Genomic DNA, 21,868 nt, shown 5'->3' with positions numbered 1-21,868 from the left:
CTCGATTCGATGGGAAGACGTATAATCGTTTGAACTAGTTCAGGTTGCACGCGAAACCCTAGCCAACTTCATCAACATTTATGTTTCTCCAAGGTTCGCTTACACAGTTTCAAGAAGGAAGCCAGTAGCCTGGTTCTCGACGTATCTAACAGGTCCCTGCGGAATGATAATAAACGTCGAACCAATCCATAATTAATTGTTTCCATTGGATTGTGTAATCATGGTTTGCTGACGATATTATTTAGTTTTACAAAGGGAATCATGTGGATTGTAACTCTTGGACTTTAATAAGATTTTGTAGATCGTAAACGTTTTGAACCGCGTACTGCCGTAGGTGTAAACTAAGAAAGGAAATAGTCACCTTTTTAACGTAGAAATCAACATTTTTATTCACGAGACTGTCATTTTCTTAAATTTTAATATTTTTAAATTTAACAGTAACCAACAGCGATTTTTCGTTACATCGAATGTTAAATCGTATGACACCACATTTTTCACACTATGAGCCCGGATTCTGTTTGTTCAAATATTCCATGAAACGTTAAAAATTTGAAAACAATTCGTCGTATACTTTATTTACGTTGAATTCCTGAAAAAAAACCTCTCTTTTTTTGGGGGCCGTTACAGTGTCATGGCCCTTTAAATAATTCCAAAGCCACTGGTTGTGTATGCTTCGGACGGTAAACGGATCAAATACTCATGGGCCTTTGTCCAGCTGTAAAGTTTCGTTAAAGTTTGAGGGTAACCTTTCGCACGGTGTCCTTATCAAACTAGCGGATAGATTTTTGATTTTAAATTAACCGAAGGGTCCAGAAGAAAGCAACTGGCGACGAGGATGGAAAAGGAGCGAAACGAGGGACGCGAAAACGAGTGCCGGGACGTGACGAAGGATCGCGTCATTTGCGGAGGGCGTTAATGAGGCATTAATGCCTCGAGCGTCACTCCCGGCCACGTGGAAGCTTCTCCTTCGTCGAAATAATCACATGACGTCACGGAAGGCGTATTCGAAACGGCTTGCATGCACTCCAATTCCACGCGAAGAAAGAAACTGCTCCCGTTATTGTGCCCACTGCCGTACTCGGTCGTGTCAGTTTTCTAAAACTCCGGGTAAACCGGTGAAAAGATTTAAATTGGGGTCGCTATCGAAAGGCGGCGTACTGGAATACGCGATGCAGGATATTTATAGCGCTGGTTACGAGCGAAGATGTCTAGCCTCCCGTACGGACTGAGTCGCCCAGCGCAGCATCCCCGGCGCGCAAGGAACAATTTGCGCTGCAAACATAAAACGGAGGCGTCCGGTCCCCCGCCGCCGCCTTTGTTTATTCAACGCGAGACGACGGGTCATTGCTGCGCGCAGCATCGAATTTCATCCGCGAATGAGGACTCAAGTTTTATTAAAAGAAATATTTCCGTGCCTTGCTCTGTTGGATATCTCAAACACGACGAATAAATGACACAATTTTCTTTGACATTCGTAAAACATTCTTAAAATTTAAAGAACACAAATTTTGAAAAATAAACGTGAACTAAGATTTCTACGTCTAACGTTATATATAAATAGCTCTGATATTGATCGACTCCTTTCCCTCAAAAGTCAACCACCACCAACGATATATCTTAATCTCAAGCAACCTCTAGCCTCGTGCAATCGGCAACTGTGATTTTTAAAACGCATCTACAAATTCAAATATGTTACATTTCTCATTGTATCTTCCTGGGAATATTATGATCGAGTTAGCGAAATTCTCCAGAAGAAACTAAATCCAAACACTATATCGCGAGAACTTGTTCTGTAACTGTCCACACCATTTCGTAAAACTGTAGGCTAGGAGCTCCATGATTATCTCCGTCACGCCACCGATGGTATCTTAAGTTATAAATGAGTTGCCGAAGCAGAAATCTAAAAATGCCTCACTTACACCTATCGTCTACTAAACATGATACACTTTACCTTCCATTTGTCGATAAGTGTCACTCTGCTATCCCGACTTACTTTTGCTTGAGGTTTTCTAAATATCTGTACCAAATCACAATGTAAAAGTACCAAATCAACAATGTAAAAGTTGCAAAAGTTATTACCGTTTATATCACGGACCGTCCAGTTAGGTTGATCGAACGGGAGGATTCTGTCTCCAAACTGTTAAAAGATAGAAAATTATTCCGTAAACATCACAGGAAACGATATCGTGACGATTCTATGGAACCTATTACCCACCGCGAAATGTTCAGCAATAAAACGTCTTTGTTTCCGCGTGGATTGCCGCAAGTTACAATTCTGTCCCCGATCGTTTTCAGAAATGCCTCGTTCGGCGATTGAAATCGCCAGGCAAAAGCTTGGGCACCTTGCGTGCGACACGTCAGGAAAGCGATGCAAGCAGGGATATAAGGGGAGGAGAACCCTTCGTCGCGACCTTCTCCAAGGGCGACCGCGCACACGCACAAAATAATGTATCGAGGGTGAAACAACGCCTAGGGTCGCCTGATTCTGACGTGTCCATAATCTCAGCCATAGGAACAAAGGAAAATCGATAACGAGAGTTATCAACAGGAAGCGGGAGTCGGACATTTCGTGTTTCGTTTCCTACACCCGCGGAGGACAATGCACCCCCAGCCGTTGCGGGATGGAAATTCTCGATTCTCGGCTGGAATTCAAATTCCGGACGGCCAGACGTTATTACGTTCTGTCGATTTTACCGCTACCAGTGACAGCGATGACAAAGCCAATAACGATATTATGTCTCATTCGGTTCAATTTACCGAGGGATTTCCTTCTGTAATTCATACTTTCCTCGTGATCCTCTTTCATGCATGACGCACATTGGTCGGACTTTCCACGCAGCTGACTAAAAACCCAGCGTCGCTACTTCTAACTTATTTCTATCTGAAATGAATAACTCCACCCCTTGCACTGGAATTACGTGCCACGCTCGTCGAGAGTTTTACGGTTGAGAATTGGAAATGCCGTGTTGTACACGTTGATAGATAACTGTAATCAAAAAAGTATAACAAAAACGAAAGAATTTGTTTCGTAGTTTTGACTGGACGTGGCAAAAATATCAAGCTGCTTGTATACTTGGATATCAATCGCATGGAAAAATGGTCGGACCACGTTCTATTGGACTCCGGTCTGGTCTGACCACGAACGGACTGCAGCACCTTGCTAACCGCTTCGATCTTGAACGCTGACTTCGGCCGGTCCCCTTGCTGCTGTTTCAAATCTGCCTCGATTTGCCAACGAAAGCGCGATTAAAAAAGTCTGATTTTTTGGGGACCTGCTAATGAAGCATTTGCGCGTCCGGATCCGCTAATGGCATTGATGCGGGGTTATTCGTTCACCATCTAGACAGGCCTAAACTTGGGGGTGGGTTTTCCAAAAAAAAAAACAACGTTTTCGATTGTTTGAACACACGAGAACAGTGTTTGGCTCGATGCTCTGTACCACAGCACGATGAAACGTGAACTGCATGCATAGAAGCCACTGAATGCTTTAGCTACCCTAGATTCCGCTACCGTTTTATTTATCAGATCATCTCAGAAACACACCTGTTTTTCATACTTCATTTCAAAGTGTAATCAACGGTAAATCGAGTTTCAAACGAATATATACCGGCTTTCTGGTCGCCTGAAAACTTTTGTCATTCCAAAGTCCTATACCTGTGTATGGACTACTCGCTAAACCGTAATTTAAAATTTCAAGTGAATTTTTTTAATCAGAAGCACTTGCAAGCCTCGCTGTACCGTGGATCTCTAAAGCGAAGTACACTCGATTCAATCATCAGCAAAGCGATTCCTAGCGGAATACTAATGTTTCCCCGTTGCGTCAACGAGACAGCCTTACAAAAAGTCAACGTTCCGCTAATATCCCGAATGCTTCGTGCTCATCCGGGCGAGCTACTCCGAGATATTAACCCTCAGCGTCAGCAGAAGCTTAATTGAAGCACCATTAGCGTTTGCGAGGGAGTAATCGGCTGTGGTGACTGTTTTTCACGCGGAACATCCGCGTAGGTTTTCCAGACGCGACACAGCTGGCCACAACACTCGTGGGATTTCCATGGCAGTAAGGAGACATGTGGTCAAACGTGGCGAGGTGTGGACTGCACGCTCGGGCCTCTACAGTCTGTGGTCTTTCGAGACTAGGGTCATCTATAACCCTGGCCATAGGTCGTCGATCGTTATCGACCTGTCAGTGTTGAATATTTTAGCGAAAGTGCCGGGTTCGCTGACCGAGAGGCCCGAAGCTCTCGCTGAGATATTGCAGCGTGCTCGACGCCTGCGGCAAGAAACCATTGTTCTTTGATCCTCGACAACAAGGATTTGGTTTTCCCTCTTCGTGAGTTATTTAAGGAGGCCTTCTCATCAAAACTGTGAAAAAAGTGATACTTACGACTTTCTCCCAGAAAAGTATAAGTATCGTATACACCGGACTTCTCGGTAAAAATCGTAAAATCGCCTTTATTCGTTCATTTTAGTACCCTTGAGCAATAAAAAATATGTTTCAGAAAATTTGGTGCGGTTCGTACAGATTTGCTCTTTATTGTAAGCTTCGACGTGCTTAAGCACTACTTAGTAAGTAGACGTAGGGCTCGCAAAGGCTGACTATGACATCCGACCCAACACAAGTTGACGTTTGTTCGACGGAACACTCCCTGTGATCGAAGATGAAGCAACCGTGGTTGGTCGGAGAGACTGAAGGAGAAGTTGAACTAACTGTTCCCACGTTACATGAACTACCCTATTGATTTCTGAAATTGTATTTCACTCCACGCGGAAATGTTTCCGAGGACGTACCGATGCCAAAGATACCGTACATTCATCCAAGTGCGATCGCTGTTAACTTTCGAGATACTTCTGGAATCCAGTTGTTACTGTTTTCAATTTGAGAGACACTTGTCACGTTTAGGTAAATCATCGACTGGTCTCGCGATATTTCAATAACCGTTTTTAGGCTACGTTGCACATTCTAGACGCTCGTGAAGCGAACGTCTACTTCTATTGCTATCGACTTCTCGAGGGTCCTTTGAGCACTCGAGCTTCGGATTCTTTCCAAGGCATCCGACACGTGCCGAGTTTGTGTATTCTCCTGTAAATATTTCGCGTCAACGTTTACATTCTAGATACAGAGTAGCGGATAGCCGTCTGGTGCACTAGTTTTTGGGGTCGATAAGATTGAATGGAGATCGGGACTGACGGGGTACAACGCAGTTCTCTGTCGTTTACATTGCTCGACATTTTCGGGTGAAAGGGCCGTATCTACTCGCAGCGGAACGAACCGGCGAGCGTGAGAAAGGCTTGCGAAGAAAAAAAAGGGGAAACCATTGTCTCCCGCGGATGCCCGTCCGAGCGTTATGGATTGGAAACCACCCACGACGCTGGCAAAGGGAGACAAAGGGAGCGAGGGAAAAGGTAGCCAGAGCTTCATAGAAATGTCTTTGTTGTCACGACGAATTGGAAAGTCTCTGGCGCCAGTGGAAGCGCGGATATCTGTAAATGTTTTGTGGAAAATTTCTGATTCGCACGGGACAAATGCTTGACGTATGTTTCCTCTGTGCGGAGCAACTCGACGGACAGCGTTTCCCAACTGCTTCCCGCGGACAATTTTTTATACTGTTCAAATCGCTGTCATTCTTCATTCCTTTGACGTTCCTTGATGCGTCTGCGATGATCATCTTCTCCGAAGAGGCGTTTTTTAGAATCAATAGTACGTACCGATGGAAGTAGTCATTGCTCAAGTATCCCTAAAATTGGATCTGTGCGCATTGGCCAGGTACGAACGGAGAAGTGCTGAATTCACAGACTTTTAGTTCTTCAGTCATCCAACGAAATCACTGCAAAATAAAAGCATCAGAAGGTATTGGAAATCCGCCAGCTTTTTTCCAACATTTTTATTCGTCACCGTGCCCCTGTTTCCAGCGCGCTTCGATGCCAGACTGGGGCTTATAAACTGTTTAACGCAATTACCCTCGACTCGCGGGGTCTTTTCAAGCGACCGTTATCGATCGCCTAAAACCGAGAATAGGGAAGTACTTGTCCTTGGAATTTCCATATTTCGAGGGCAGCCAAGGTGCATCGAAAGCGGCACGAGAACCACGCATAGTTCAACTTTGTCTCGGCGCATCCTGGTCAGCTTGTTATGCCTCTAATCGCAAAGGGAAGAAACCTTGTCCGACGATAAATGGAGACTTTTATTGTCGACTATTAACATAGATTTGTCACATCGCTAGGCAGAAAACTTGTATGCGGTATCTTGCTCAAGTGGCCCGACAAAAGTTACCGAACTTCTAAATTCTTGAACCATAAATTCCACCGTGACGCATTTTACCATACCGTGGTAAGAATTATTCCTGACTTGACGAGAAACTTGTGCGCGTCGTAAACGCGAGACTTGAGAACAAATATCGTCCGACTCGAAGACAAATTGTACGAGATAATAAACAGTCTAAAAATCTACCGTTGTGAAATGATTAGAGCGGAAAAAGAAATGTTGAAGTTAATCAAGTCCTCCCGTTTTACGGTAGCGATACAATGTCTTCTAGACATGATTTAAAGGAATGAAACAAGTTAATCGGTAGTAACATCGGTGCTACTCGTTTGGTTCATCCAAACTCGAACCGATGCCTGTCATTTCCCTATGTATCCGGTCATGTTCCTGGCGTAAGGTGGGTTTCCGTTTGTCCTCAAATAGAACTTCCCTCTGACTGTCGACGGCACAGCGTATCCCATTAAAACCTCAGGGGTCCATATGCAATTTGCTCGAATATCTGGACGCCACCTAGGACAACGGCTGGCAGGAAACCCAGAAGGATTCGTCACGGATTCCGCGTACAGCATCCAAGCTCGATTGTGTCCGCAAACAACTGAACATCGAATAAACACAATTTAGCGACAAATCGAGACTTTTAGTTTAGCAGCTAAGTAGAGATTAGCGGCAATTTAACTTTAGCTGTTCAGTTAACTCATAAGACGTTGAAAATCTTACTGTACTGATTGATGATACGCGAAACGCTTCGGCGGATCACGTTTCCCAGAGTGCAACCGGGTTGAATCGGTTTGCCACCGTTTGGATAAAAGTCCACGTGACCCAGAGGATTCGGAAAACCGAAGTTTCCGCCGTCGGTATGAATCACGTCTACGAACGTCGCGTCAGCCGCTGTCAAATGTCCCTCTCTGCCGGTGTTCTTGTAGAGAGGATAAGCTGGGTCCAATCCAGTGATCCGACCGACCTGGAAGCAAATTTTTCTGTTAACGGCGGAACCTCTATTGTTTAGAGTCATTCAGGAAATGTATTATACATATGTTTCAATCGTAGGCAGTGGATACTTTTCACGAAGAACATTCTTTACCTCTAGAAGTGGACTTACATAAAGATAATAAAAACAATGGAAGGATGGAATGAAAGAATGCAAATGCAAACGTAGAAATATATCATGACAGAGAACATGACAGCAAACGTAGAAATATATCACACTTGAAATATTCGAATGTGGTTACTTCAAATGAGTATCAGTTGATAACGCCCACGTTATTGGCATTTATATATATCGATTCAAATTTTCTTTTTATTTCAAGAGTGTGATAATCTTAAATGTAGAAAGGAATACGTATAAAAAATTACAAAAGCCTATGTTTGTTAATAAGCATGAATTTGACTTTTAAGTTTGAAATTTACTTTTCGTGGGGCTAACGCCTTTCCCATGAACCCAGCGATCTCGGCGCCTAGGCTGAATCCAATTACATGGAGCTTTGAGAAAGGCACTGCACCTTGAGCATCCAACCATTTCACAAAACGAGCGACTTGAGGTCCAACGATTTTCGTGTTTCGAACAGCTGTCACGTACCAAGGCAAGCCTGCCAACTTCGCCCAATCCACTAGTATCACGTTGTGTTGTCCTCGCTTGAGGTACACTGAAAGAAATCGCTCAGATTGGAGAAACTTCACGTTCGCACGTCTTCTGTTTTCATAGGAGGGGGGGGATTCTTGTGTGAGATGTAAACACCTGCTGAGAATTACTGATACGTACCGAGCAGACAATTTATTTTCTATTGCAGTTAACTTTGAGTGACCTCGAATGATCTTCGTAATGGATCATTGTATTTGTCTCGAAACTATTATAATTTGTCTTGCAGGCCGCACTCTAGAGGCATACCTTTACATTTTTACGTAAAAAGGATTTCTTCGGACGTAGAAATATGGGAACATGTAGCTCATCAAGAACTAATAAACTTTCGTCTACAACAGTTTTTAATTGCACTATCGGAAATATCTAAAAAAAATGGTAGCATTACTTAACGGGTAGACCCTGTATACACGGGTTGAATCGATAACCTTTTCATTTCTGAAGTAGGTTCAAAATGAATAAGAACAGAACGTTAAGAGAATCACAGGATTTATTGATAAGTCGAAGCAGTTATGATAAATTACGCGATTGTAACAGACCGTATAGACCACACTATGTAGTAATCGTGAGAAAGTGAAAGTACCGTCTCGAGTTGTGATGGAGCTACCTCCGGATGCACTGTCGCTGTATCCATGGATGAAGATCACGGTTGGATATCGGTTGTCGAAATTACTGTTCCGCAAGGAGTAGGGATTCGAGATGTCCAGCCTGGTCGGGTAAGTTGGATTCCGTCTGACGTAAGCACAAGGAGAAAATAATCAAAATTGTTATTAGACCTCAGATGTTTGCTACAAAACTGAAACATTCACCAAAACTGACTGTAGGATTTTATTTTTAAATCAAATATAAACGATATGGAATGTATACACACATATAAATGAACATACCAAATTTCAAAAGTTTATGCCAATTACTTTGCCTGCAAAAATATCATGACAATTCCCTTAAAACTACGTACTAAAAATAAAAGAGCACCCTCTTAAGTCGCACGATTAATTTATACCGCATTGGAATTGTTTTCCATCGTCGAACATACAGATAATCTGTTCGGAGTTTAGTGAGCCAATGCAAACCAATTTGTGCTTTCTATCGCTTACTTTCCCGCGACAAAGGTTAGACCGATCGATACGCGAACCAACGTACCTGGTGTACAACAGATAATCGATGTCGCGGTCCAAGTTGATGGGACAGCAGTACGAACAGGTACCGGATGGAAGCAGCGAAACGTGGAGCGGAACCTCACCTGGCGATAGAAAGGAAACGTTATCTCGAATGTTCGTCGAAGTTCGCGCATGGCGGCTCACAACCTCGACCAATTGTCGCGGTCGTCGTCATTGAACCTGAGAACGGACACGTGATATCGCGTGCGTTGCCGATCGACGCTCGTCAATACGCGTCGTCTGTATCAAAGGTCTCCTTTCTTACTACGAACCACCGTTGTCAGAATTTCCAATGATGCAGCAAACTCCCGCGTTACGCAAGTTTCTAAAACGCGAATTTCTACATCGCGTGAAAAATACGCGTATCTCGGTGACTTTTTTGTATTCTGTGGCCAATAAAAGTGTCCATAAAAATGAAGTTTGATCAGTTGTAAAAACACGTTTTACTAATGAATCAAGGCGAGCACTCCCTATAGAACGCCAAATGTTAGTCAATTTTCATGATATTTTTTTGGAGGGTAAGGAATGTACATATGTTTTCAGAGTCATAGGTACTTTTTAATGCATAATTCTAGTTTACAAAACGATTTTTGTTGTTTAAAAAGGATGGAAAATAATGGAGATGTAACCAGTCGCCTCGAAGCTGTCTGATAGGGAAGCCGAATGCGGTGACCAATCTAGCACCTCGTAGGATTATCTGAAACAGTTTACGCCAAAAAACTTTTTCATGTAGCGTTCGAATACTTCCGATGTCCGTCGTGAATATCATACTTCAAGAAGTATTTAACTGTTCACCATGACTTTGCTGAGAAGCATATTTTATTTTTAAAAAACAAAATTCTAAAGCTCCTTCTGGAAAGCCTTTTATATTCGTCGACTATTGTTTTGAGAACGGATTCATTTACCCAAAAAAAAGTAACAATGAATTTGAAAGCAAGGACGACGGAACACTATCAGGGCTAACCCATTCTGCTTCACGGAATTCTACGTTAACCATGTTCCATTTTCGAATAGTAGTAAATTTAAATAGAACGTAATTTTTTGTGTAAAAGTAGGTCAAAATGATAACATAAATTTTCTTTTATTCAGTGCGTCATCTTGAAAAAGAAAACCTTTAAAAATCATTCAATTACTTCTAAACATGATTAATTCCTTCGTATGAAACTACTTAACTATTGCGACCATATCTAGGTATTATATTACGTGTATACAATGTACGACGAGATGGATTCAGATAAAATAAGATGTTTACATTCTGAGAATTTTATTTTATTATCGCAGATCAATGGTTCTTATCACTTTTAATTACACGCTGTAGTCTGACGAAGAAACACCAGGTAGAGTTCTTAATTACATATAATAGTAGTATCCGTTTGAAAACTTCGAAAGAATAACATTTCAATTATTTCATTTTGTTTGTTAGTCGATTATAACTGTTTACACCGCATCGACAGAATTGCTTGTATCGTTCTGTGATGAATTAAATGTTGATACGTATATTTAACAAGTAAACTTTGATTTCACCATTTACGCATTGCAATTGTTCTTTTCATCTACAAATTCTGCAAATAATTTTAAGACCGCCAATGCTTGATACAGAAGCCAGTTCATTTTTTTCTTGCAAGGAATTGCTATAGATACATTCAAATTGAACGAGTTATGCAGATGACCTATCGCAAGCACCTCGCTCTGTATAAACATGTCCACTAAAACGTTTGATATCTTCAATTTTATATTACCTTCTCGAGTCGTTTTGGCATGCTTTCAAGAAGTTTCATAATGGTATTTCTGTTTATCTCAGACGAAACTTTCAACCCTTCGCTTGCACGATTTCTCCAAGTGTAATAAAACATGTTGAAATATCCATTCGATGTGCTCAAAGATCATGGAAAAATAATTTTTAAAATCCGTCCCGTCCTTTTTTTATTTTTTTAAATCTAAATGGAGGCGATATTTATTTGTTCAATCTAATATTTCATACATTTAAAGTATGAACAAATACGAACGCACCATATAGTAGACGTTATTTTTCTCCTAAATTGGAAATTACAGAAGTGTTCCAGATATACACTCGGTGTAAGAAGTATTCGTACAGCAACCCATTTAAAATAAATGGTTGCACTGGACAAACAGGGTATATAATTTTTGTAACTATATTAAATGCAATTTTAAAACTTGTTGTGCAATTTTTAATTTATTTTAGACTTTTGAAGTTGCGAACAAAATCACAATCATAAACGGGTTCGTGAATGAAAAAAGTTTAAGAAGCCCTGCCCTAAACGAATCTCGCAAGTCTGTAGTCGACAGTTGTGGGAATACGAATACTTATGTGACTCACTGTATACCTTGATGTTAACCCAGACCTATAGCGACCTAACTCACGCTAACTTGCGGTTACCTAGTTAAACCTGCAGCGGTACTTGGATGGAACATATCTGGTGTTCAATTCGAAACTAGCCTAAATCTGATCCAGACATTCACCTAACCGTCGTCTAACACATCTGGTTTTCAATTCGAAATTAACCTACATCTGGTCCAAACACTCGTGTAATCATCGTCTAGCATAACTGACGTTCAATTCGAAATTAACCTAATGTTTAATTCAGACACTAACCTAACCATAGTCTATTTGACTGCTGGTGCTGGAGCTTCAAGTGGTAGTTCTTCCGTTTGCCAATACATGGCGAGATGTTTTGTCGGGTTTGCAACGTTCGCCATTTTTGTTGCTTCACTACAGACCGTTAGAATGTTAGAAAAAGCACCTGATCGACGAAAACGGCGAGTTTAAGGCGCATAGAGCGAGTTAATCAACCGCGAGCGTCGATGTGTAGCGTGTCCGTAAGTCGAGGTGCGAAAAGGCAAGCGGAACGGAATCGCTTCGAGCATCCCAGACTTTTGCGCTATCGATCACCGAGTGCTCTTAACCTAATGTAACTGTGGCTCGATAGCCGTGATTTAGAAGCGACGAGAAATCATTCTCCGTAACCGATGCAACGATCACACGACCACATGCCGCGAAACCATTCTACAGTTGACCTAATAAATGATTCAAAATGGTTAACAAATCTTAAGGCAACCAGTCGTCTGTAACAATATTTAAGGTAAAGAGATTACCAGAGGCAATTTTTTATTGCAACAAATTACTTGTCATCGTCAAATATCCAATTAGTTTCAATCCCTGTAAGTTTTATAAAGATTCGCATACTACGTAATTTTTTAAAAATTCGTCAAGAAAATGTAGCGAAACTGTCTATCGATACGTCAAGAAAAAGAAAAGAAATGTATTTTACTATTATTGAAATCATAACATCACTAAAAATGCAAAATTTGTAACTCATCGTCCGAACGTAAGAAGTTGATCACCCACTGTAGATTAATGTTCTTGAGAATTGACCTAAATAGCAGAGCAACTCTGCAACTGAAGTTCATGCGTTGACCTTAATCGCGAGAATTTATCGACACGAACAGGATCACTTAACGATTACGACGAAAGAAACTCAGGTTTGGTTACATCTACACTCGATAGAGCTCACGCAATGCACGCACTAGTTATTATATCGTTCATTAATGCTAATAAGTTCTTCTTACATCCTGTGCATCTTAGTCCCCTTCACCCAGATATATTTTGTAGTACACGAGAGAAAGTTTCACAATCCTCTTACATGACCAAGCGATGCATAACGATTCTTGTTGTTTATAAATATATCAAGCAAATTCGATGCATATGCTAGTTTGTATAGAACATCGTTTCATAAGATTTAAATAACCTCCTGATATAATTGGCCGTATTGATAGAATTAACATAAATTCCGCGCAGGAAGGAACTGGAGTTTACACGAGCACTAAATGCTTTTCTCGAAAGGGACCTTTCAGAATATTTCAATGAAAAGCAGGCCAGTTAAAAGCAATCCGCAATTCAAGCGCTGCTATTATTCACTTACTTCGTTCCGAGCACATAGCCACATACACGTCACGAGAACAACTCTTTTAATTAAGGAAAAAACATTTCCTCCCCGTGTTTCTGGTACCCGGCGTTCTTCGTTTCAACAGTTTCTTTATCGCTGGTAATTTCACTCTAATTACAGTCTCAGACTATCCTGGCAATAATTACCCGCAAAAATTCCCGTACCTTCATTAGCTGTAATTACTGAAAAGACGGACAAAAATAATCTTGTACCACTCGCCGCGAGTTTTCACCGTACGAAGTATATGCTGATCGCAGTTCAACAGTAATAAACTTGGTTTTTCGTTACCTCTTTTGATCACGAGTACGCGGCACAGTACGGAAACTAGGAATTGCGGCACCACCATGTCTCCGGAACCGAACTAAAACTGAAAGATCAACTGATGGAGGCAGGATTCCAGTCAACGACAGAAGCGGGAGCAAACTGGTGGAAATTGAAAGCAGTGATCAGCAATGTTCTGGCACCGAGGATCTCGAGCATGACGCAAGGCGTTGCCAGACTCCCTTTCTGGGAACTTCGAGGTTTTCTATAGTAAAAGATAAATTACTGGCTCTCAATTGTATCTTGATGGAAAGTTACATAAAGCAGAAGTAAAACTTTGGTGTCAGGAACGAAGGGAACGGATGTTTCTTAAACGAAGCCTAATATTAGGCGACACGAACTTTTCGCAAAGATTCTGTTTTGAAGGTAAATAAACAGAAGTGCGTTTATTCATGGAGACTAGAATCGAACCTGTTTTTGTACGGTAGATAGGGACCGCATAAATGAAACGCACAAAAAAAATATTTGGAAACTTGACAAAAAGCTATGCGATCGGGTAATACATTAAGGGTCAATGAATTCGTCTTGAAAAGCACTATCGCATGATCCCCGAGCAAACATGTAGTTCCATTTAAAACGCGAAACTTCGCCATCATATCTTTTAAATTAATAATATAAACAAAATTTCGTTTACACCACAATATAGGGCCCATTGTATCTTGCAATTTACGTGTAAACAATTTTTTCGTGTCATCAATGGTTATTGAAATATGCATCTGTCACACTTTACCGTGGACACCCTGTATAACAAATAATGCTTTCATATCGTATTGAAGAACATTTTTTTCTCAAAATCACATAAAAGCTATATCTAGGTATCATTAAATTTTTGAATAAAGTAGGGAGATATCAATATACGTCGTATATCTCTGTCTACGATAGAATTTCTATCTGATTAAAAATATATTATACATTAAACGCAAGAAAATTGGATAGGTTCTGAAGTAACACTGGAAATCCCTGCAACAACGATCCCATTTTTTGTCGGGATTGCACATTTTATCGGAAGCTGCTCCAATTAGTACAAAGTTCAAACTGGAATTTAAATCTTCCAGGTACTTCAAATTAACCGAATGGCTACCTAGCCTAAACCTGACCTTAGGTGACATCAATTTTTCACGGTTATTCTGTGCCGATGTGCAAACAGAGGAAGCCGGGACTTTTTTCGTGGATCCCCAAGCGCAAACTACGACAATTACTGAGCAAATTGGATGCAGCAGATCGAGGAACTAATGGAATGCTCGATGGCCTTCTTGGCTTCGACAGAAACGAGTACAAATTCATTTGCGACTGACGGGTGTATCGAATGGAAATTGCACAATTTCCACTCTGCAATTCCATTAACCTCCTGAGTGCAACATTTTGAGGAGTTTACGGGACTCTGATTTTACATCGTGTATAAACCGAGATTTAGTTGACGTCCGAGTTCCGTCTAAATTGTTCTTGACAAACGACCCTATCATTCAGAAATCTTTTTCATACATTCTGAAGTTTGTTCAATACCGGATAATAACAAACCTTTGAGAACACTTATTGTAAAGCATGGTTGCGTGCGAAATGACCGATTTCGTAGAGAAGCTTCAAACATCTGTATTCTTATTACAAATTAATTTTATCCATCAAAATGAACACGTTTGTACCAATCAAACCAATCGGATGCACAAGTTACATGTTCCGATCCGCATCAAGAGCGATCCAAAGTGTTACACTTTGCAGTCTAATATACACCGAATACGACACGATCCGGGTGCTCGTATTTTGGGATTCGGCTGGGCGTTCATCGGCAAACAATAAACACGAAAGTCCAGAACGAATGTCGCGCAGGTTTTCATTTGCCGTCGGATGATCCTGGCATAGGACCGTCCAGTTGTTCGGCGCGTACGTATATCTGGGTCAGGGTGCTTTCCAGATATTAGGGGGATGATGCGCAAAATATCCCCACCACGGTGTCCAGCATCGGTACAGCAACTTTTCACTCCGACGCACCGACCGTGGACCGTCTCGAATCACAGCCAACCAATGTACCACTTAACCTGCGAACACCACCGATCGTCCCGCCATGCCGTGCCATTGTTTCCGCGACGAAACTCGATGCCAAGAACATGACAAAATCTTTTTATACCGCTCTGCCGTTCGATGTCCTTCGACAGTCCTCCTTCGCAATTTCGTCCAAGCTTTGCAAGTTTGCGAAGCGCTCAGCCATAAGGATATCATATTTTTCTTTAACTACGTTCACTCGTGTGTAAGGGCCGAAGTGCCCTTCGAGTTTCGCCGTCTAACGTAAATGTCCCAATCTCTGCTCATATCCTCATTTCTAATCTCTTCGTTTCATTTCGATTGTTATGAACGTTACGTTTGGACAATAGTTGCAAATCTTACCTAGAATATTTTCTATAAAAATATGTATGGTAACATAAAACATAAAATATTGTGTACGTATACTTATTAACGAAACGAAAGAAATTTTTTAGACAACTTAATAGTTCTTCTTTGACGCACTTCTAAAATTGTACCTGGATTATAAGATTATTATATAGAATTACATGATTTATCTCTGCGAAAGGAAATACTGTCTCTTGTTTTTGACCGTCTCGCAAGTCTGAGAAGTTTTATCGAAACTGACGAGGAAACCTCGTCATGGTTTCTGGTGGGAATGGGTGACTTTTCAGGGATGCAGCAGCATGCTTTGAATTTCATGAAATCTCGAAGACCGAAGTCAACGGATCGTTGAATCCGCTAGCCAAGAAGTGGTTGTGGAACTTTTCGTTTGTTTTGGTAGACGGTGAAAGGGTGAGTTTACCAACTTGAAAGATCGCGTGGCGCGAGTAGGTAAAAAGAGCTACGGCGGAAAGCGTAAAACAAGGATTCGCAAGAAAGAAATAATGTATCGATTGATTCCTAGTATCCGTGGGGCAATAATAGCGCTGATAACTATTGTTGAAGCATTATATCATTATGAGTCAACCTTCCACGAAAGCGAACAGACTTTCAACTTGCTCGGCTTAGAAAAAACAATAAAACAGTGACAAGAATAGATGCTAAGGACTATTATTCATATTTCCGTTCAAACGTACAAATATTAACGTTTTGTTTCAGGATAAACTGTTAACAAAGCTAGAGGAGAACGAGCCAGAGTTAGCCTCTTCGCAGGAAGATGAGGTGAGTGAACTGCTATCCACTATTCTAACCCTCATAATTACAGTAAAACCTCGATTTAACCCTCTGTAATCAAGCGCGACTTTGCAGCCACAAACCCATTATCTACGCTTGTGCAATAACATGCCAAACAATATTGCAACTACTGTTTTCATGTAACAAAATGTCGGAATTTCCAGCATTTGAAAATTAAGTTTGTTTATTTGAACATACCACAAATTGTTTTTTCCATTGTTACCGATTCAAAGGAAAGTATTTTTCAGGATTTTGTTTAACTCATTATTATCGTGTATTAAGAAATGATTGTTTCGCATTGAATTCGTAAGAAATAAAAATGTTTTGTTTACACGGGTTATGTATTACCAGAATTTGAGACCCTGAGCGCATAAGAATTCGTAACTCACCCTTTGAAGAACCACCCTAATAAATTCAATTAAACGTGAAGAATGGAGTCGTTCGACCGTCCATCGCGACTAAAATTACAAACATAATTTGTTGTCGTTGTGAAAAATAATATCTTCTTTGAAAATCTTTCTCAATAAGCTGTAACTGAATCGCTTGGCTGGATAACTTGAAAATCTAGTACTCGACGAATAACCGCAAGGGAGATTTCACTTAATCTTCCCATCGAACGAAAGAAATTTCCTGCGGGAAGATCGAGTAGCCTCTGATCCAATTAACGCCCCAGGGAGACCCTACAGGGGAGTTTCTGAATTATCCCAAAGCATGGTTAGTGGGTAAGGTCAGCTGCGTTTGCCACCATGTCCGCCTCCACTTTTCTCTTCAAGGTTTCTCGGGGTAACCTCGTTACTTTCTCTCTCGCTACGAAGGACACAACGTAATCAAGCCTAATTCGTAATTTCACCAGGATGGAGGTCGATGATTGACGGGAGAATAAGATTTTCTCGTTTTCCCGCGAGTAAAGAAACAGGAATAAAAGAAACCGTCTCTGTCGTGACGTCGGTGAAAAATTTCAAGGAATCAATTCCGTTCTCTCGATGAAAGAGTCTTACTGCTGATCCGACTACCGTAACTTGCATTTTAATTTGCATTGCATTTTCCTTCGTATCCTATTCCAGTTTAAACATACTCGAATCCCGCATAATTCCACTTACTTTGGATTCGATTATGAAAATGTATGTTTATCGAGCTAATTTTCTGCATGTACAAATTGTTCCGTTTCAAGCGGAATTGTTCGACATTTTATGAGGGGAAGAAGCTTTGAAAAAAATGTTTTTACATAAGATATTTGATTTTATTCTTCAAAAGAATAAACTTCGCAGAAAAATGTCATCTTTATCCTTTAAATCAACTAAGGGACCATAAAGTTATCTGGTATTGACAATAACTCGACTGGATGTTTATGAAGCGTTTCACAAACGCTGCGCGTATACCATTTTATAACGACAGTAAATGCGTGAAGATATTTCTTATTGAAGCGTCGTTGCATAAACGTCTCTGAGGGAACAGGGAAAACAGCGGACGGCTTAAATGTAATATTATTTCCACGTTCTTCCAACAGAATTTTATTTAGTGGGGCAAAGATGTAAAATACCAGTCTGCAAAAGACTGACACAGCCAAGTTGTGTATATTCAAGGTAGTGGAGTACAATAGGACTTTAAGATTTTGTTTTTTAATGCTGCAAAAGATATGGTATACATCCATTATTTTTATTTTAAATGAAACTTCATACGATTCGAAATAAACGTAAAAGATGATGTCGTTTAAGCGTTCACAGCGACTACGTTTATTAAAAAATAAAATCCCCTTTTGTTAAACCCGTTATTGTACATGTTCGCGATCTTTTCTTTGAAAATTTACTGTCATTCAGCAAGGGATTAAACGTAACGGAGAATTTCCATAAAAAGTTTTAAAAAAAGATGAAAAGATACACTGACCCAGAAAGCTGTGGAATGTATTAATACGCCTCTGAGAGTGAGGTCAAAGTAGCTGCACATAGAATTTTCGACGCTCTAGTCGGATGCTGCACAGAAAGGCCTCTCTGTGGCGCTCGAAAGACAGCCATTGGTCCGGGAAAGTTGCAATTTCCGAGCGAATAGGCCGCTCAACGGGTTGCAAAAGTCGATTAACCGAGCTGACAAAGAGCTAGCTGTGCGACTCCTGACGTGCTCGTCCAGCCTCGGCAAACTATTAATATTTCGATTAAGTCGACGCGTAATTCGATCATGTCAGTTACGGCGGCTGAGATACATACAAACAATGTACGAGAGACACTTTCAACGTTCGTAAATGCCAATAGAAAATTTCCGGATTGCGTCATCAACGACCCGTTCGAGCTTTAATAACCCTAATAACACTTACTCTGGGCGAATCGTCAGCTACTTCTGTCGACACAGTCCTTTAGATGCAGGATTCTTTTACTTCGATGATAAAATATTAAACTACAAATATAATTCGACTATGTAGAGTAACATATTTCGTGCGTACGCAATTTACTACTGGCTCGGCTAAATTCTATTTTCTATGATGCGATCAGAAAGCTTCGTGTCTGACGAAGAAAATGTGTTTCTGTTGACGGAGCCTACGTAGAAAAATAAGGCAATTCATTGGTATTTTCATCTATCCTCGATACAGCTGCGTAAAAAGAAGTCCGGTTTATATTTGAATGACTCTTGTATAACGCGAAGAAGGATTACGCAGTTTTGATGTCTCATAACACCTACGTTTAAATATTGTTGTTGCAGAAAAAATTGGTTTCCGGATGCGATGACTATCGCAATTATTAAATTGAAATTAGGCTAACGATAGTACGAGCGATAAGATTAAAAGCAACGCGAGGTAAACGCAGCAATCTCGGACCATGAGCGTTAATTTTCTTCCGTGTGTACAACTAAACAATGCTTTCATGTCACCTGGACTCGTGTCCGTGTCTCAAGTCCGTTCATCATTTCCGTTGTTATTCGTGATGGAAACAAAAATAAAACGAGAGGGAGAATAACGTATCGCGGGCGGAGAACAATAGTCGACAATCGGGGAAGCCGATAATGACGACAGAAATGATTTTCCGTCTTCAACGAGTTCTTTTCGCGTGCGATGCGCCGTGCAACGTTCATCTGTCTGCTTTTTGTTCCTCCTACCCTTTTTTTTTTCCGCGATGACGTGATGCATCCAGTGTACGCTATTTATTCCTTCGATCTGAAATCAGGAAGAACAGTGTCGAGCATCGAGACATCAGGAGTCATGAAGAGTCTACTATCCATCGTCGGCGTTGTCGCCATATTGGCGCTTTCTGTAAGCAAAGATCTTCGTTAACATATTTCGACTCTTCAGGTTTCAGCTTCATCTTTTCAAGTCCCACAAATCAGGGATTATAACTGTTGTAACCAAAATAGATATATTATTAAATTCTCAGTCAAAAGTAATGTTTATTTCTATATTCCAGAGATGAATAAAAGTCTATCCGAATAATAGATAAACTGGCACACTGTACGTTAACAGATCGTAAGCTATTCATCTTGTATTCGCCGTTTGATATTTTTTCCATCCCTAACCAATTCTCTTGGTCACATTGCCATCTCACATTCAATTTTCGAGGCCCAGTTACTATGTAAATCAAAATTTGAAGTGTCAACAGTCCACCGACCTAGTCCTGTCATAAGTTCTGTTACAAGTGTGGAGTTCATCATAAAAAAAAAAGAAACATTGTCATCTTTAATTCCCACCAGGATTCACAGTTTTATGTCGAAACAGTCTAATATACACACAAGCTTTCCTGTTAATATTTTAATGAGAAATCCGAAACACTCTAACCAGTTTAAAATCATTCATAAGTGGATCGAAATGTAACGAACCAGAAAGCAATTGTTTTGTGGGGCGTGTCCCATCAAGGTGTGCCGCGCCTTCACTTTTGTGAAACAGGTGTTAGAGCCGGGGCCAAAGTCTACTGAACGGATGTGCTAAAAGAAATGGTAAAACTTGTAATAACGAGCGTGATTCTCTTCCAGAGGCAAAGGTTCGTTTTCCAAGAAAACTTCGCCCCAGTTTGCAAAGCAAAAGCAAGCGTACAGAATGGAACAATGACCTATAGGTCATTTCATTCGGGGACTTGTCCTCTGGTAGCCTAGATTTGAATTTCGTTCGTTTTAAACTGTGCTGAGAAACAGAAAGAGTAGTCTATAAGATTGTTTAAAAGTTAAATAAACAAAAATTGATAGACGTTCAACAGCGAGATATATTAGCAAATAACGTATCTTTAAATTATTGAAATCTGTAGGCGATTCGTTTCTCTGCATAATTACTCGAATTGCTTGTGAAGTAGTTTTTATATCGTCACAACCGAAAGAGACATTTAGGTGGCTACTTCTGTATGACACGCTTTCTATATACCACTCTCCTCAGACTTGCAACAGAACCTATCTACCATCGTATTTGCGGCAGATTTTGTGACAAGGTTAGGTAAAGTACGCTTAACATTTATTGGAGGTTACTGCATCTTCGTTGGCGTTCGATGACAATCAGACGGAAGCTCCTAACCAGCTTAGGGAGAGACGAAGTCCACAAGGGGGTTTCCAAGATTGTGCTCCTCCACCAAACGGCCCACCCCCGAATGGACCACCACCAAATGGACTTCCTCCATGTGGCCCACCGCCATCCGAACTTCCATCTGGACTTTCAACCGCCGCGAATGGACCAATGGTATCTACTGAGAAGTCGAGGATGAGAAGAACCTTAATACGTCAACTCGCTGCACAGGGGGGACAAGAGGGACAGGGTGGACAAGGAGGACTGAGTATTCCCATGCCGGGTGGTGGTGGAATGGACATGGGCAACATGGGCAACATGGGAAACCTGGGGAACATGGGTATACCCAACCCAATGGGAGGAGGTGATCTTAATTCTTTTGGAAAGTACTAATTTCACAAGTACAACAGAGAAATGACAATTGTATATTTTTCTTTAGGTGGTGGACGTAACATGGGATGAACGAAAACCAAATATTTTTCAGAGTTACAGGGTCGATAATGTAACGTAAAACCGGTTCTTGTTTGTACTTTGTAGATTTTTGATGTTCAGACAACGAAATAAATACTTTGGCAGTAAAAACTCAGTGTTCGTAAATTTTCTTGTACGCAGGATGCAAATCACGTTCGCATAAACGTTTGTTCCACTTTCAAATTTCCTTCCTGATTTGTCTCGCGATTAGGATTATGCAAATTATTGCAGACACAAATTCTATTTAAGGTTTTTATATATGGTCGCGTTGTTATGTTAACTTTGGCAAATCGCAATGTATACAAAACGTAACGTTCACTTTAATTTGTTAAGGATAAGGAAGCGTTGATGGTTTAGTGTAAATAAAAAAAAATTGTGAAGGCATTTTTTATTAACACCTACAGTGGCAGACATACT

General features: G+C 40.7%; 3 protein-coding genes across 7 annotated transcripts in view; 2 read left to right on the top strand and 1 right to left on the bottom strand.

Annotated features, from left to right (window-relative positions):
* Positions 1 to 21,868, top strand: part of LOC128886145 (fl(2)d-associated complex component-like) — a 45,600-nt gene that overhangs the window by 15,467 nt on the left and 8,265 nt on the right. The window contains exon 3 of the mRNA XM_054140764.1: positions 16,438 to 16,500. Within this exon, the coding sequence (XP_053996739.1) occupies positions 16,438 to 16,500 (63 nt within the window). The remainder of the gene's footprint in view (positions 1 to 16,437; positions 16,501 to 21,868) is intronic.
* LOC128886146 (pancreatic lipase-related protein 2-like) lies at positions 5,884 to 14,957 on the bottom strand. Of its 5 annotated transcripts, none has more exons than XM_054140766.1 (7): positions 14,860 to 14,957; positions 13,309 to 13,546; positions 9,039 to 9,138; positions 8,479 to 8,627; positions 7,667 to 7,902; positions 6,977 to 7,220; positions 5,884 to 6,854 (listed from the first exon to the last, which is right to left on the bottom strand). In XM_054140766.1, exons 2-7 carry the CDS (start codon positions 13,364 to 13,366, stop codon positions 6,619 to 6,621), a joined length of 1,023 nt encoding a protein of 340 aa, XP_053996741.1. In that variant the 5' UTR covers positions 13,367 to 13,546; positions 14,860 to 14,957; the 3' UTR covers positions 5,884 to 6,618. The 5 variants fall into 5 exon arrangements, with proteins under 5 accessions (XP_053996741.1, XP_053996742.1, XP_053996744.1 ...); XM_054140769.1 differs by lacking the exon at positions 14,860 to 14,957 and adding an exon at positions 12,997 to 13,202 and having other exon boundaries at positions 5,885 to 6,854; positions 13,309 to 13,376; XM_054140767.1 differs by lacking the exon at positions 14,860 to 14,957 and having other exon boundaries at positions 13,309 to 13,725.
* LOC128886151 (basic salivary proline-rich protein 1) lies at positions 19,593 to 21,562 on the top strand. Its single transcript, XM_054140776.1, has 3 exons — positions 19,593 to 19,750; positions 20,942 to 21,344; positions 21,420 to 21,562. Exons 1-3 carry the CDS (start codon positions 19,622 to 19,624, stop codon positions 21,440 to 21,442), a joined length of 555 nt encoding a protein of 184 aa, XP_053996751.1. The 5' UTR covers positions 19,593 to 19,621; the 3' UTR covers positions 21,443 to 21,562.

The sequence above is a fragment of the Hylaeus anthracinus genome, unplaced genomic scaffold, assembly GCF_026225885.1.
Source record: "Hylaeus anthracinus isolate JK02 unplaced genomic scaffold, UHH_iyHylAnth1.0_haploid 11982, whole genome shotgun sequence".
NCBI lineage: Eukaryota > Metazoa > Arthropoda > Insecta > Hymenoptera > Colletidae > Hylaeus > Hylaeus anthracinus.
Note: the sequence above shows the minus strand (reverse complement) of the source record. Positions and strands in the feature narration are given on the sequence as shown.

What these genes read in the sequence shown, in the direction of transcription:
- LOC128886146 (XM_054140766.1), bottom strand. Translation starts at nt 13,366, where the DNA reads ATGGTGGTGCCGCAATTCCTAGTTTCCGTACTGTGCCGCGTACTCGTG. An exon ending in CGTACTCGTGATCAAAAGAG is followed by an intron (nt 9,139 to 13,308) that starts GTAACGAAAAAC and finishes TTCTATCGCCAG; the next exon opens with GTGAGGTTCCGCTCCACGTT. An exon ending in CTCCATCACAACTCGAGACG is followed by an intron (nt 7,903 to 8,478) that starts GTACTTTCACTT and finishes GATTTCTTTCAG; the next exon opens with TGTACCTCAAGCGAGGACAA.
- LOC128886151 (XM_054140776.1), top strand. Translation starts at nt 19,622, where the DNA reads ATGCATCCAGTGTACGCTATTTATTCCTTCGATCTGAAATCAGGAAGA. An exon ending in TCGCCATATTGGCGCTTTCT is followed by an intron (nt 19,751 to 20,941) that starts GTAAGCAAAGAT and finishes CATTTATTGGAG; the next exon opens with GTTACTGCATCTTCGTTGGC. An exon ending in ACCCAACCCAATGGGAGGAG is followed by an intron (nt 21,345 to 21,419) that starts GTGATCTTAATT and finishes ATTTTTCTTTAG; the next exon opens with GTGGTGGACGTAACATGGGA.